A 17,786-nucleotide genomic window follows, 5' to 3' on the forward strand; every position below is an offset into this window, starting at 1 on the left:
TTAAAAAAGGCTTACACTAACGTCTCTGGCCAACCATGTAGGTTGTGGAAAAAACACTCCATGATTGCACCTATTAGTAATAAATTTAAATGTTTAGGGGTTTAATCTCAAATGTCTGAGAGTCATTAATTATTATTATGTAATATTAAATACAACTATATTAAACGATACTGCTCTAATTGTAGCCGACAAACAACCTTCGGAGCTTGAGGTGTCATCTTTTATTGCCCTGAGTATGGCAAAACAATACTGCCATCAGAATGAGCTTGTGCTAAACTCAAGTAAAACACAGCAAATAAATTTTGGGCTGAAAACTATAAAAACCTCCAGTCTTCCAGAAGTGGAACTTACAACTGAAGCAAAATACCTTGGGATTATTATTGACAGTAAACTAACCTGGACCTCACACATAAATCAACTATGTAAAAGACTTAACAGCAGTTTATATGTTATAAAAAGGCTAAAAACTACTTGCAACCTGGACACAGCCAAAACTGCATACTTCTCGCTGTTCGAGTCACATTTACGATATGGTGTGACAGTGTGGGGCAACTCCTCAATAACAAATCGGCAAAGAGTATTAGTTGTACAGAAAAAAGCAGTGAGAAACATTAGCAGACCTAAATGCTTTGGACTCCTGTCGATCAGCTTTCAAAGATCTAAACATACTGACAGTTGTGTCCTTGTTCATTTTGGAAGTAATCTGCTATGCTGTCTCGCAAAATCTTACAAGACTGGGAGAGACACACAACTATAACACCAGAAATGCAAACGACTTCACCTTGCCCAACCATCACCTTACAAAGTACGAGAGGCAGCCAAGCTACATGGGACGAAAACTCTTCAACCTCCTACCTGACCATCTAAAGAAAAGCAGTAAAGTGAAGAACTTCAAATCTCAACTGAAAACATGGCTCATCAAACAGACATTTTACTCAATTGACGAATTTATGACCTGGAACAACTAAAAAATCATTTTTCTTTTTCTATCTCTGTATTGTTATTATTATTGCATAGCTTAGCATACTGTGACGCCTATTCTGTACTCTATGTCCATGAATAAAGAATGTTGTATTGTATTGTAAAACTCACCTAACCATAATTAACTGGATTGGATTCACTACTTAAGAAATCCAACATTTTGGAAATGTCATTAATAACATAACTTACTCATTGAAATTTAATAATGTAATCAAGAGAACATGCAATTTTTGTATTTATGACATTTACTTTATGTGTTTTTCTCTTTTTACTATCTTACTTTGTAACATATTGGAGTGCAAAGAGAATAGTCGTTGATATAGTAATGTACGTTTTTAAATTTATGTGATTTAGATTGATAGGAAAATAATAATCCATTTATTTACAGGCTTAGTGTGGATGGTTTTGCTCGTCTATTTTCCTTATGATTATATATATCCCGAGCAGTATGCTTACATGCAGGAGCTCAAAAAAGCCTTGGATGCCAAAGTAAGTAACATAAATTTAACTTCACCATTTACCTAATAATTAGGCAATTTAGGTTGATTGTGATGAGTTGATACATTTTTGATCCAACTCTTTTTCATCCAAAATAAAATTTTTCTTATCAGTCGACACTATTGAGTGAAATTGGCATTGAACATAAGAAAGTTCTATGTTAGTATCTCTATAGCCAAAGAAATAGATTTTTGGTGTACGATATCAATATCTCTCTAACTATATACAATTTTAACATTTATATACTCAAGAGTCAAACCAATGTGTATGTTCAGTAGACTGTTCATCCGGTTAGAAGTGTAATGCTTATGATATCCATTAGATTGCCCACAGGCACGTGACTCATTATAAACCAGTCAGAAGTGAACCCTTTTAGGAAATTATTCTTCAGTTCCTATCAGAATCATCTCAAGTTTTTATGTTAGTAGTTGTTATGTATAGCAATAAATAAATTACAATTCCATCCATATAAAAAATACTTTCATGATAAACATTTTACAGGGACATTGCCTCTTGGAAATGCCATCAGGTACTGGTAAGACTATTTCATTGCTGTCGTTGATTGTTGCGTACATGGTTGCCAACCCTTATGATGTCTCAAAACTGATCTACTGCTCCCGAACAGTGCCTGAAATAGAAAAAGTAGTAGAGGAGCTGAGAAAGCTATTCACATATTACGAGAAGAACGATGACAAGCTAAACATGGTTGGGTTAGTTCTCAGTTCGAGAAAAAATATGTGCATTCATCCACAGGTATGTTGTTTGCTAAAGGTATCTCATACATTAAGATAGCATTTAGACATTTTATGTTAACAATAAATTAACTTCTTGATGAAAGGAATCTGGTTAGTGACTTGATTTCCATATTGAATTTTTTAGCATAATCTACTTGAACTTGAAGAGAATGTTTTAATTTTGTAATGAAACTCTCTTACTAGTAAAGATGATCTGGAAGCTATTAAATTTTTCTGAAGGGTTTGTACAGTCTAAGGTTTACTTGATTATCTCAACAAATTTCTCAAAACTCACAAATATCATTGATGATGTCATTTAAATAAAACTTTCTATTTAGCCTATCTATAATTCTAGCAGTTACCACACCGTGTCCATTTTGACAGAAATAATGTGGAATTTTAAATCTTTTAATTTTAAGAGATTCATTCCCAAATAGTTAAAATTGTGTTTTTTCATGAGCTTTTTTGTTTCTTTGGTGCAAATCCTTTTAACACCTTTATCATAGTCCTTGTATTACGATATGTATTTTACTCTAGTTTGTATGTACTATATTTTAATATAATATGTTAGTATTGTATGCATTTCATTTTCTTTACAAACCCTTATCCAAAATACTTTCCATTACATTTGATACATTTGTCCAATCAGTGATTTTTTTTTTCTAAATATTTTTATATTCATCTACCCATCATTTAAGAGATTCCCTTGTGTTTTATGTCATCAATGTTGGCAAGTATAATAACCATTATATATTTTTTTATTTTTCTTATTTTATTGCACAATACAGACAATTTTGCTTCAAATTATTTAGAATCACCGTTGACTTTCCACTGTCTGTGAACTGTTTTAGTTTTATTGTATTAATCAGTCTATGTAAACATATCATGGTTAAACTTTGTTGTTACACATTTTCCAAACAGTTTAACTTCAGGTACATAAAAATGTTGTTTTGTATTTTCTAATTTCGTCCACTGTAGGTGAGTAAGGAGCGAGATGGGAAGATTGTGGATGGACGGTGCCATGGGCTGACAGCCTCATACATCAGACAGCAGCATGAGACTGATAGTAGTGTGCCAGTATGTCAGTACTACGAGGGGTTTGACCGAATCGGAAGAGAGGTGCCGCTTGCTCCAGGAGTCTACAGTTTAGATGACCTCAAGGAGTACGGTCGTGATATGAAGTTCTGCCCCTACTTCCTCACCAGGTCTGCTGTAAGTAGGATGAAATTTTAATAATAATAAAAAAATATTTATTTATCATTTTGAAATTTCACATTAATTAAAAAAATGCACAGTGTTAAGTCAAATTAGAAATTACATTAACTAATAATTAAATATAGAGGTAGAATAATTTTTGCTTAAATTAAATTTTGAACATCTTGAAAAATTCTGGATTCTGTATCTCTTCCTCTCTAAATACCAGAACCACAGATTCCAGAGTGTTTAAGGATGTTACTTCTATGTACCCTTGAGCATAGATCTATTTTAAGAATTCAATAATTGGCTGAGCGTCAGCAAAGCCTAGGCTGAAAACCGTGGGGCTGAAAAATTTAATTCCTGTCTTCCTCTCTAACTTTCTATCTGTCTGCACAATATCTCTAAAACAAATTGAGCTATTATTGACTTTAAATTGTGCATGAAACCTCATTTCTGTATAGGCAACACTGAGTTTGATGATGATGCATGTCACTTCATAGGATTTGGCTGAACGTTAGCAATTATTTTTGTGTTGCTCTTACAGATAACCATAATGGCAACAAGAAAATAGTAGAATAAATAAATTTGTAAACAAACTGAGTGCAATCATGAGATTTTAATGTGTGACATTTTTATTCATAGAGAAGAAAGAAAAGTAGTAGAGTGGAAAGCCAATATCAAAGATTTGATTCCAGTGCACTTTTGCTCACCAGATCTTTTATTATTTGAACACGGATATACAAACCTAACTTAATGAACAAACATGTGGGTAATAATAATAATCTCTTTATTGCATTTTTTAAACAATTTAACATTGTATCGCAATCGTCATAAACAAAAATAAATAGTCCCAACTATACCTTCATACACATTCACACTTACAATTCATACATTCACTCAGACACATTCAAACTGACTCCAGATCCAAAGCAAACATATACATACCGACTCCAGATCCAGAGCAAACACATACAAACTGATTAATTAAATACTGTGCAAATTTAGACCTCCCAGCGGCACATCATGAATTCATCGACAGAATAAAACGCTTTTGACACCAAAAGGCATTTGAGACGAGTTTTTAATTGATTTTGATTGATGGAATTTTTTATACTCTCAGGGAGCTTGTTGATGAGTCTGACACCAACTTGTTGCGGGAGGTGTTGTGATAACGTCAATCTGTATTGGCTAGTTCGAAAATTGTCCCTGCCTCTTGTCCCATATTGGTGAACGTCACCGCCACGAACCAAATCACACTTTGATTTGCAGTACGTGATCACCTCAAGAATGTAGAGGCAGGGCAAAGTCAGCAACCCCAGCTCCCTGAAAGATTCCCTACACAACTCTCTATAATTCAGCTTTGCAATTATTCTGATTGCTTTTTTTTGGAGCTTGAAAACTCTTTCCATTTTGTTTCTGGCACAACCTCCCCAGAGTCTCACTCCATACGCAAAGTGTGGGTGGATTAAGCCGAAATAGGCCATTTTTAAAACTCTGAGGGAACAAAACTTTGCTAAATGCCGCAAGGCATATATGCCTGAGGCTACTCTAGCACATACATTGTCCACATGATCAGCCCAGGTCAGTCCTCTATCTAGGAACATTCCCAAAAACTTTGTGGAATCAGTTTCCTCTAAACGAACATCATCCACAAACACAGCAGGGCGCGCTGTGTGATCATTTTGTCGAAGGCTAAAATGTATGACATTTGTTTTTGACTGATTTGTTTTCAGGTTTATTTCAGCAAAATACTGAATGCAGGCATTCAATTCTATGAAAGAATTGATTTCCAAATCTTGGGTTGATTTGTTTTTGAGACAGAGACTGGGTGTCACATGGCAGGATATTAGGAGAAAAATTTAATTTGTAGATTTTAAATTTCACATGAAACTTTGTTTCAACAATCAAATTAGTTCTAATAATGGTGTATGTCCAACCATGGCATTTGGTTGATCATCATTGAAGCCTATCACTCAGTAAGCTGACACAATTTCTCAAGTATCTTTTGTCTACCAGGGGGATGTAAAAATTTATTTCCTATATGATTGTCTGTCTATTGTCTATCTATTCACAGGACGAATTGAGAATGATATGAACTAACTATAGATTTCAAATTTTGCATGCAACCTGAGCGAAGCATGTTACGCAACACATGGTTGTGGCATATTCCTACTTTGTTATATTGTAAGCCAATTTTAATTTCTTTTATGCATAGTCCTTACTTCATGTGGACGTAAGATCCAATCATCTCTGGATTAAATCATCCCCTACTAATCAGAAGTACAGTGTTCTGATTGGTGTTTTAAATCATTCAGTAATCATGAGTGATAGGTTACCATTTTCCATAGATAAATAAATAACTTTTTAAAGAATAAGTATAAATGGATAGGTAACCACTGAGTGATCCTGACCTTGCAAGCAGTTCGCCTACTTGGCCGAACTTGGACTTTGGTTCGGAAGTCACCTTTAAGCCGTTGGTCCCCAGGTTAAGTGTTAGAGAGGAGTTCTTAGCCCTAATTTTGCCTGGCAAAATAAGACATTCTTTACCTTTTATTATATTTGATTTCATTAAAAAGAAATTTTTAACTAATATAAAATGTTTCTTATCTTTTAAGTTGTGCTGTAATTATTGTATATTTTACAGATAATGACCGCTAACATAGTGGTGTATAGTTACCACTATTTACTTGACCCGAAGATTGCTGATGTTGTTTCAAAAGAACTGTCCAAGTCTGCAGTGGTTGTGTTTGATGAAGCTCACAATATAGGTATATATTCTTACATACTATATATTTCAGGTTTATACACATTTTATATTAGTCAAATTATATAGTCATAGTCATAGTCAAACTACTTTATTCTGCAATATGTACAAGGTACAAATAATAGCGTCACTACAATAAAACTAAATACTAATATTAATTTTGAAATATAAGTAAACAAAAAAAATCTTAACATCTTAACAATTCTTCTTTAAATGAATTAATCGGTTTTTGTATTGAAATATTCCTCAAAAGAATATAGAGACAAATTACTTAAATAATCCTTTACTTCTTTTTTAAATTTTAACAGATCTGTTTCTATTGTAAATTTTGTTGGTAAATTATGTAAATATCTAACACCTCTGTAATATGTTTTTCTTTTTGTAAAATTTGAGATTGTGTTGATTGATATGTCTATTAAAACTAGTATTATATGTATGTTTATTGGTTTTTAGTATCGGATCAAAAAATTGTTTTACATAAATTATTGATTCAAATATGTGTAAACCATATACTGTCAGAATTCCAAGTTCAGAAAAAAATATGTTTAACAGAATCTGTCTATCTTAAATTTGTCATGATTCTCAAAGATTTTTTTGTATGACCAATAGCCTATATAAATTGCTTATTGTTGTTGCTCCATAAATGCTTATTCCGTAAGCTAAATGTGTGTTGATCAATGAGAAATATATTAATTTCAGTGTATGTAAATTACTAATTTTTGCCATTTATCACAATGCATATAGACCAGTAGACATCTTATTAGTAACATGATCTACATGTTTAACCCAAGCTTAATTTGTATCTGTTATAAGTCCTAAAAACTTTGTGTGGTCTACTTGTTTAAGTCTGTCATTGTCTAGAAAAATGTCACAGTTTAAATTTGATCTGGATTGCTTTGTAGAAAAATAAATATAATCTATAAGTACTCATCATTAAACATTTTACAAACCCTTCAGACCCCAGGTTTAATTTGTGTAGCAAATACAAAGTCCCCCACGTTGTCCAAATTTTGTATCAAAACTTTGACGATTTTACCGAACGCTTAGGTCAGGACACTTTGGTAGGCTAACGAGATGTTAGTAAGTTAATACAGACGAAATGCCAGCGCCCATAGGACTCAAAAGGTTTTAAAATCCGTAACTAATACATAGAATATATAAACTAATACAAATATTTACTTTCCTTATGGAAAATTTACCTAACTTACATTACTTTAAAGGCATTCGTAAAAATGTGAGCAAAACCACAGAGGGCGTGTACTCGTCTACAAAAGAGGTCGTGTAATGACATGTTAGAATTTGATAGTTGAATACATTTTATATTAATCTTGTATTTTTCTGTATGCAAAAATTATATTCATTAATAAATACAAATTTGTAATTATTCTATATATAAATTCTGTTACAAATAAGTAAAAAATATCAGCTTTAAGAATTTTTTAATAAAAGGTTTAATTTGGTTGATTTATATAAACATGTAGGAAACTATTGTGGTTGAACATGAAATATCAACAACACCTATTTTAAAGAAATACTTGTATCATCAATATACAAGTAATCTATAAAACAAGAATAATGATATCTTAGCAGTAATATACTGGGCTCTGGTAGTTTTCGCAGCGATTGTTTTGGTAATAATCCCTACACCCAAAGGAATATAACCTATACCTTGTTAACTGGGGTCCAAAGGGTTGAAAACCTCTAAAAAAGCTGATCTAAATTGATTGTTCTAATCTACTCAACAGATAACGTGTGCATCGATTCAATGAGTGTTAAAATCAACCGGCGAATTATGGATAAAGCCGCAGCTAACATCCAGGTCTTGGAGAAAACAGTTAATGAGTGAGTACAAATTAGAATTTGTAACTAAGTATTGAAATATATAAAATACAATATATCCTATTTCGGATAGTACACTCTAATGGACCTTCATTAAATGTTGTTCAATAAACTCAGAGTATGTTTGCAGTACATACGTTAATGATCGATCAGTAATTATTATTTAGCAATTAATATTTATTTTATTTTATCAATATGTTTTCATAATAGGTTTAGATAAGTATTTTTGGTCTAGTAACTTCTGTTTAGTTGAGTGTAGAAAAAGTACTTTTCTGTAATGTTTTACAAAAAAAAAACATTCATAATAAATTTATTTAAAATCACAATTTGTTTTTAGGCTCAGGTAACTCTCATCCAGCTGGTGATGGGATAACTGACAAACAGCTATTGTTGTATGTCTGTTTGTTATTTAATTTTCAAATGGTCAGAATTGCTACCCTTTGCACAAACATGCAGTTTGATTCATGAAGAAAAGTGATATATTTCAAACTTTCTTCATAAGTGCTGAAACCTAGTGGAGAAACTAGAAAGCACTAGCAATATCAGCCAATGACATGACACGTTCAAAGTATTCTTTGTCATGTTCAGTGCTGTGTGGTTTTTGCCTGTTAATGTGTTAAAATGAGTTTTAAAAAGAGCTAAGTAAAAATATTGTTATAAACTGAAGATGTGATTGTTTTTATTGTTTAATTTTAATTTGTGAAGGTAGACATGCAACGTGAATCTGGTATAGGTGTCTAATATTTGATGTACATAATATTAAATGTAATGACAAAATATGTGATCTTCTAGTATCAACGAAAGAAAATATTTTTAACGCTGTCAACTTATTTTCAAAATGCGATATACTTTTTCACGGATAGTTGTTCTTTCTCGCAATTTTGTGAGAGCTTGTATCAACAATCTCACATTTTCTCTGCTCGGTTCACAGGCATATCTTAAACCCTGCTTTGAAGGAGATTAAATTGAATTCAACGTAAGTTTAGTAGTTAAAAAATTAATCACTGTATTTTTTTATCACACCTTGTGAATGAAATGTTGGTAAAAACTTAATGTAACTTACAAGCCCAGTCATGATGGGTAAGTTTTTATCAATATATATATTCATTTTTTATATAATTGGAACTAAAATTTTACTTTTCTAAATAAATTCTGTTAATATAATTGTTATGTTGCAAAAATTATCTAAAAGAAAATATAGTGTGAATTCATGTAGTAGGGCTGGACATTATATTAACGAATGTCATAAGTATGTAAAGATGGTAAAGAAAATATAGATCAAGATGTTGTACCGTTTTTATAGCACATATATTTTAAATTTATATGGAGCAAATACTTTATAAATTAAACAACTTTTCGGAAATACTTGCTTTATTCCGAAATTTAAGTTCACCCAAAAGTTTACAAAGTTTACAAACTTTTGATTCAATTTTCTTCAAATGTCACTCAATCGAACAAATCTAATTAAGAGTCTGATTAAAAGATATTAAAATTAAACTAAAAATGTATACTTCTCCCAAAATGGTTTAAATTAACAAAACAAAATAAAAAGTTCTCTTCTCAAAATACTCAAAATTAATATAACACAAAACTTGATATTTACTTTATGACCAAAATTTAATTCACAATACTTCAAAAATTGAATTAAATTTTCAGACTCTGAAAGATGGGAAACTTTAGAAATTTTAATTACAATATTATAAAATAAAAGATATTAACTATACGCTGGTACGGGACTTACTACTTTGAAGATTACGGAGGCAGATCAGAAAATTAAACGCACTAAAAATTTAAATACTTGAACTTGAATTTACACGCGATAAATAATTACTCTAAATCCCAACTATAGGGTTAGAGGAAGAAAACTTCAGCTTCGACCGGTACACCTTCTCGTCGTGGCTTCAAGACTCGACTCACTACTTCACTCCCTCTCCAGGCTTGCCGGGTCGGAACGTAGACCGATCAGCTGATTACCGGTCCAACTAAACAAACAATGTCCACGCACCGCGTCTAGTTAACAGGAGCCTACTTCCTACCGCGATTCAGCATAAAGAATTAGAACTATGGTACATATTTTCCCTAGCCCGAAGCTGCAATCACGGTAGGAACCTAAACCTTTAAACACTCATCCCGGACTAAGTACAATAATATCCCTCCACATGCACACTTTTAAATAACAATTCTTTTGTACTTATCACTACGTGGAGGCTGTGATGTGTAGTCCGAGGGGTGATGTGGTAGGAGTGTCCGACGTCCAGTGTGGCTCCCCAGGTAGCCATCGCAGAGGGATGTGGTAGGTGAGGAGTCGAGGCAGGTAGCTTCTCCAATGATTGTGCGGTCGGTGCAGTGCGGCGGCCTCGTTGATCTCGTGGTTGGCTGGCTCTGGTTCGCTAATAGCACTGCTACCTGCTCCTCCAATCTAATAACAATTTCAGCCAGCGAGACATTGAGCTCTTGGAGGACATTCCTTTTTACAAAATATTCCCTCCGTATAATTGTATGGCTGTCAGTCTTTCACGGTGTTCTTATTGTACGCCTGCGCCAGTGTCACGAATGTAAACCATTACCAGATGTTGTTAATTACAATACAATCAATTTACAGGGATTACAATGGCACAATAATCAATTTTTTACACACAATAAACCTCATATAGTGATAAAAAAACAATATTACCCTGTCCTTCTACATTTGAAGGAACAGGGAAGAAATATCACTATCAATACAACTCATTGTACACCAAAAAATATTACCCTGTCCTTCTCTATTGGAAGGAACAGGGGACAACAACACCACAACATTACCAAAATTACCCTGTCCTTCTACATTTGAAGGAACAGGGAAGAAATATATCTCATGATATATCACAATACCTCTGTGTATTAATTTCATACACCATTAATGCCATTCATTGTCCCTGAAAATTACATGGTTTACAACAACACTCCTATCACACACTTACACTGGCATTTTATATTATGACTTCTCATCTTAGCCATACAATTGCTGAAATAAAAACGTCGTCACATCACCCTTTCATATTCCAATATTTATTTGTATTATAATAATAAACTACTGGACTCTCATACTTAACTTGTTTTGTGTTTTGGGCCAAATTAATACATAAGTATATAATCAATTCTTGAAGTTAATTTAGAAATAAATTATATTGTCATTTTATTGTTTTTAGACCCATCTTCAATTCCTTTTCAACAATATAATTGTCCTGAAAATAAAACATACTGACCTTTGCCCCGGGCTAATGTTTATTGAGTTCTCAACTTTCACTTTTAGTACTTTAACTTTAAATTTAGAAATTGTACCTTATTATTTGTTAATACTTTATGCACCTTAAAAAAAAAAAAGAAAACAAGCTATCTTTATTTTAAAACAAAAACACATTTTACCAGGATCAATATTTCCTTGTTATTTCCGATAAGCATTTCACATGAAAATATTCAATCATATTGCCCAGTCCTATCTTTACTGCCGTGTCATAAACTCTTTCACTTATCGGGCCCACTTAGTTTTCACTTATCAGAGTCACTTCGCTTTCACTTATCGGGTTCACTTGTAATTAAACTTTACGATACGGACTCTTCTGAACAAATACTTTTACAAGGGGCCGAGTTATTCCAGCTTGATTACATCCGGACCTTTTTACAATTTACACAGGACGCTCTCAACAATATTCCTATCTCCTGCCCTCATTGTTCTTGAACCTTTCATAACCATAATTATTTTATAACCCCTTTCCGGTTACTAGCACTGGCCCTTATATTTAACTTCCGAAGGGACCTCGACATTTTTCTAAAATTCTAACGGTGTCGCTTTCAGAAGCATTTCCGCCCATAAAATTTTATTTCAAATATAATTCCTTTTTGAGCAACAGATCCACATGCGCTAGCTCCATTTTTATTTTAAAATAATTTTCTTAAAATAAATCAAATATTCCAAACTCACAATATTATTCTAAGTCCTAAGTCTTACTCACTACACAAAATTATGCAGGTTTATACACACTTTTCAAGTTTATGCAAGTCTTACACAAGCTACACACACTTTCATGAATTATACAAGTTTATACCAGTTTACAAGTTCTTTCCTGTAAATAACCTGTTGTACAAGTTTATGCTCAAAAAGAAATAGCAGATTGGCGCAAATTATGTACCGTTTTTATAGCACATATATTTTAAATTTATATGGAGCAAATACTTTATAAATTAAACAACTTTTCGGAAATACTTGCTTTATTCCAAAATTTAAGTTCACCCAAAAGTTTACAAAGTTTACAAACTTTTGATTCAATTTTCTTCAAATGTCACTCAATCGAACAAATCTAATTAAGAGTCTGATTAAAAGATATTAAAATTAAAATTAAACTAAAAATGTATACTTCTCCCAAAATGGTTTAAATTAACAAAACAAAATAAAAAGTTCTCTTCTCAAAAATACTCAAAATTAATATAACACAAAACTTGATATTTACTTTATGACCAAAATTTAATTCACAATACTTCAAAAATTGAATTAAATTTTCAGACTCTGAAAGATGGGAAACTTTAGAAATTTTAATTACAGTATTATAAAATAAAAGATATTAACTATACGCTGGTACGGGACTTACTACTTTGAAGATTACGGAGGCAGATCAGAAAATTAAACGCACTAAAAATTTAAATACTTGAACTTGAATTTACACGCGATAAATAATTACTCTAAATCCCAACTATAGGGTTAGAGGAAGAAAACTTCAGCTTCGACCGGTACACCTTCTCGTCGTGGCTTCAAGACTCGACTCACTACTTCACTCCCTCTCCAGGCTTGCCGGGTCGGAACGTAGACCGATCAGCTGATTACCGGTCCAACTAAACAAACAATGTCCACGCACCGCGTCTAGTTAACAGGAGCCTACTTCCTACCGCGATTCAGCATAAAGAATTAGAACTATGGTACAATGTTTTTATATAAAATGTGAATTCATCACATGTAAAATTATGTGATACTTATCTCAACTTATTAGTTGTAGAAACAATCATGTTACCTTTTAAAACTGAAAAGTTAATACCATCATTTAACACAAATTAAAATCTGATTCAAAAAATTTAAAAATAATTATAATTTTTGAATAGTTACAAACATATATATCTTAGTAATTGATTTATGAGTCCAAAATCTTCAAAATTAAGTAGAGGAAAGAGCTGAAATAAGAAAAACATCTGTGGTAAGGTTGGAACCCTCCCTAAATGCTTTATCAGCTGAGACTGAATGATCAGAGTAATGCTGGTCCCGATAGTTGCTGTTGTTCAACTTGTTTAATTTCTCAAGTACAATAGTTTTAGTAGAAGAATTTTTTAGATTTACTGGTTTCATTCAATCTGTATTGTTTGGTTCAAATGAAGTCTGTGATATTGGCTTATTGACAGAAGACAATGGGGGTAAGCTTTATTATTATTTTCAATATTTGCAGAAATAGTAGTTTTATTGTTTGTATGTTTATTATTTTAGTAAATTACTACCAGTAGCCAACCTTGGTTTACGAAATGAGGACTCGGAGTGTAGACTCTGCAATAAGTCTGAAGAGACTGCAAAACACATAATACTGGACTGTGAGAGACTGGGAGCAAGGAGAAGGGCTCTTTTCGGTGATAAACAACCAGGCGACGAACCAGATGCTAGTATCGGGGAAAAGCTTCTTAGCCTAATTAAGGGCACGAAGATAGGCTTACCCCTCTGACATCAAAGGGGCACACAATAAGCTCAGGTTGACGTGTGAGGATCTGTGAATCCACCCCAATACCCCAAAGGAAAAAAAAAAAAAAGTGGAAAACTTATTAGTTACATAGATAAAGTATCAGTGTGTGTGTGAACAGGATGAAGGAAGTGGATGCCCAGAAGCTCAAGGACGAGTACACCAGACTTGTGGAAGGGCTGAGAGATGCGAGTGTAGCGAGAGAAACTGATGTTGTTCTGGCCAACCCCGTACTGCCTGATCAGATACTTCATGGTTTGTTATAATATAGTCTCTGAACATCTATAAACTTTGCAATCTGCAAATATCTATAGACTAGGTGCAACATTCTTAAAAATTTCAATAACACTATTTTCCATGTTAACTTTTATAGTTACTCTCAACTTTTCCATTAATATTAGATATTTTAGTAAAATAGTACCTGAGCATTATTTAACATTTATCACTGCATTTTGTTTGACAGAGGTGGTGCCAGGAAACATCCGGAATGCTGAGCATTTCGTCAGCTTCCTCAAACGGTTTGTGGAGTACATCAAGACACGATTACGAGTGCAGCATGTGGTACAAGAGTCCCCTGCTGGGTTTCTCAAGGTAGTTTAAATAGTTAAATTCATATGTTTTAAAATGTAAGGTTTAAGTGATAATTCGTACTAAATTAAAAAGTATGTGATGTCGTTAACACTGGTTTTGTGTGTGAAGGATGTGGCAATGCGAGTGTGTATAGAACGCAAGCCGCTAGGGTTCTGTGCAGAGAGGCTCTCATCACTGCTGCGTACTCTGCAAATTGCTGACCAGACAGACTTCTCTCCTCTCTCAATGGTTGCCAACCTCGCCACCTTGGTGTCCACATATACACGAGGCTTTACCATCATCGTGGAGCCTTTTGATGACAAGACTCCAACCGTATCTAATCCCATCCTCCATTTCAGGTAAGGGTATTTCATTTTTAAATTTTTTGAATTTATAAAGGTATCATTGCAATTCAATGAATCGTTTTAATTGGTACCATTTCAACCTTTCCAAAATGGCTTGATGGAGGAGCCAACTTTAGGTTTAGTTATCTTGTGTTCATAGGTCAAACATATTAAGTTGCATATGAACTTTATTGGAAAGTGCTCATCATTATTATTTGTTAACAATCACAACAGATGATAATGAGGTAGATATTGCATTACAGAGAGGGAAATTACCATTGTTAAGTGATGAAACGACTTTTAGTTTTTAACCCCAAATAATAACAATATTAGGTCTCAAACACTTTTATGCCCTCATTTTTAGATTAAAATTATGGGTGGTTTATCTTTTTATAAATATAATTAATACGCATACAAATGTTTCTGAGTTTGCTGGGAGTGTATATGTCTGGAACAGTAATTAAAAGATCAACTAAAAATGTTTCATCTAAAACAATAATAACCTAAAACAAAATTTTAAAAACTGAATTATATTTAGATGCATTTTGAAGTCTTTAAAATAAGACAGACACCTCCCATAAGGCTAGAAACAAAAGTAAAGGTCTAAAAATGTTTGAGATTTATCAAGGTTCTTATGGGGTTAATATTAAGAAATCAAGACCAGTACAGCCAGTTTGAATCAACTCCTCATGTTATGATGATATGGACATAGGTTTACTGTTAGCCTATCAGACTGCTAATGTAATGTTTACTGTTTCAGTTGCCTGGACTCCAGCATTGCCATCAAGCCAGTGTTCGACAGATTCCAGTCAGTGGTGATAACGTCGGGTACTCTCTCACCACTGGACATGTACCCCAAAATTCTGGACTTTAATCCTGTGATCATGAGCTCCTTCACCATGACCCTGGCCCGTCCTTGTATTTTACCAATGGTACATCAGTTTACTCATTAATATCAGTGTTATATTAATTAATCATTTTAGAATTTTTATACTAACCTCAAGTATAGGTCATTACAGTACATATCAAGAATCTAGAATTATTTATCATTATCCCACTTTACAATAGTATTAACAATGTCAATACTTTCAACTCTTGTTAATGTTTATGAGACAACAGGTAGCTTTCTAACATTTAAATACTTCCTTTTGCACGTACAGGATTACCCCTAAGCATAGTGCCATACAAAAGGTGAGAGTGAAAAAGTGAAAAGTAAGGACTGATGAATAAACTAAAACTTGTACTTAACCCTTTTAGTGCCGCGAGTCACGCTCCGTGACGACAGGTATCAGTGCGAAAAATGCCGTCGTCACGGAGCGTGACGATTAGTATTTGATTTATTTTAGTACTCTGATATTGTAATAACTGGCTAATATCGATGCAGACGTCTTCCTAAGATAACCGAGTATTCGGATCGATCGATGTTTGATGTTCAATATCCATTTTATATCGATCTATTCATTGTATACATAGTCGAATTCGAATTGGTTTTTAGTTTACATTGCGTTGAGTGGCGTTGCGTTCTGTTTGTGCTGTGAGTTTGAACCTTAGTTTTGTTTATTTTTATTTCAAAATGGAACGAAATAAAGTTAATTGTGATGACTCTGGTTTATTGAGAGCCCTTTTAGAAGAAGTTGGAAGTGGTGGGGAGTTGGAAACTACAATGGAAACGTTGGTTGCTGACCAAAGTGTAACGTATGATAGTACGCCTGCACAAAGTAGTATCTTGGTTGAAAATCCCACTCTAGATGTAGATGTAGACGATGATATTGATATTATGTCACCTAGGCCTACAACAGGTCCTAGTAGTGTTTGCAATATCTTACCAGAGAGGTATAGGCGACCTAACCTAGCTAGGCCTATAGGCTATGATTTGGATGTGTCAGACACTACTGTGGATAACACAGATGAGGACAAGGACTACTGTCCTAGTGACACTGAACCCTCCACTGACCATTCCAAACCTAAATTAGGAGAAAACAAAGAGGCCGTAGAGAAAGAGGAAGAGGTTTCGCTGCCTCGACTCCGGGAAAAAAGAAACCTATCCGTCTCAAAGTTAGTAGGCCTAAATTAGTGAAGCCTAACACTAGCGTCGGTAACAACCCAAATATTGTTGAGAGGCCTGGGGATGGTGTAGAGAATGAAACTGGAATAGATTTATTAGGCCTAGAATCTAGTGATGACCTTTTATCTTCCGAGGAAGATAACGCTGATGACCCAGACAGTGATGAAGACGAACCCTGGTATGAAATGCGCGAAGGAGATATTTTGCCTGACTCTCCTGTGAAATTTATAGAATACGTAGGCCCCAAACATATGCCCCCAACAGACTCCCAACCGATTATTTATTTCGAATTATATTCGATTACGAACTTTGTTACTGAAACCAACCGCTACACAACACAATCCATTGCAAATGCTATAACATCTGGTTCATTGAAGCCTAAGTCCCGTGCCACTGAATTACCTGTTTCATTTAATGAAATGAGAGCTTTCATTGCATGTATTTTGAACATGGGTCTAATAAGAAAAAGTACGATTGCCTCATACTGGTCCACTTTGCCCTGCAGTGCAACACCATGGTTTGGAAAAATGTTCTCCAGAAATCGTTTCCAGTTACTTCTAAAATTCTTTCACCTGATAGATAATAAAGAACAAGCAAAATCCCCTTATGACCCTTGTGCAAAATTTATGCCCATTGTAGAACATGCTAATATATTATTTAGACACTATTATGTTCCACACGAAAAATTGTCAATTAATGAATCGCTTATTGGCACAAAGTCCCACACATCATTATTACAATATTTGCCCAATAAACAGCATCATCGGTGGGGCATAAAATTATGGGTTTTATGCGATTCTGTAGTAAACTACATTTTGGCATTTTCTGTATACAGGGGACAATACAGGGGGCATTTTCTGTCACTGATGAAGACAAACAGAATCAAAAACAGTTAGGCGTGTCTCACTTGGTTGTAAAAAAACTCCTTCAAGTTGGTAATTATCTAAACAAGGGTTATCATTTGTTTGTTGATAACTTTTATACCTCCATATCCTTGGCTAGATATCTTTATGATGTAGGGACCTACATCACTGGTACAATTAG

The 17,786-nt window shown here is 33.7% G+C and overlaps 1 protein-coding gene across 1 annotated transcript in view; it reads left to right on the top strand.

Moving 5' to 3' along the window:
• Positions 1-1,373: 1,373 nt before the first annotated feature.
• Positions 1,374-17,786, top strand: part of LOC124365010 (general transcription and DNA repair factor IIH helicase subunit XPD-like) — a 30,715-nt gene continuing 14,302 nt past the window's right edge. Inside the window, exons 1-9 of the mRNA XM_046820887.1 lie at positions 1,374-1,470; positions 1,981-2,232; positions 3,192-3,425; positions 6,055-6,178; positions 7,920-8,016; positions 13,885-14,018; positions 14,227-14,354; positions 14,463-14,692; positions 15,438-15,609. Coding sequence (XP_046676843.1) covers positions 1,381-1,470; positions 1,981-2,232; positions 3,192-3,425; positions 6,055-6,178; positions 7,920-8,016; positions 13,885-14,018; positions 14,227-14,354; positions 14,463-14,692; positions 15,438-15,609 — 1,461 coding nt within the window. The 5' untranslated portion in view covers positions 1,374-1,380. The remainder of the gene's footprint in view (positions 1,471-1,980; positions 2,233-3,191; positions 3,426-6,054; positions 6,179-7,919; positions 8,017-13,884; positions 14,019-14,226; positions 14,355-14,462; positions 14,693-15,437; positions 15,610-17,786) is intronic.

The sequence above is a fragment of the Homalodisca vitripennis genome, chromosome 6, assembly GCF_021130785.1.
Source record: "Homalodisca vitripennis isolate AUS2020 chromosome 6, UT_GWSS_2.1, whole genome shotgun sequence".
NCBI lineage: Eukaryota > Metazoa > Arthropoda > Insecta > Hemiptera > Cicadellidae > Homalodisca > Homalodisca vitripennis.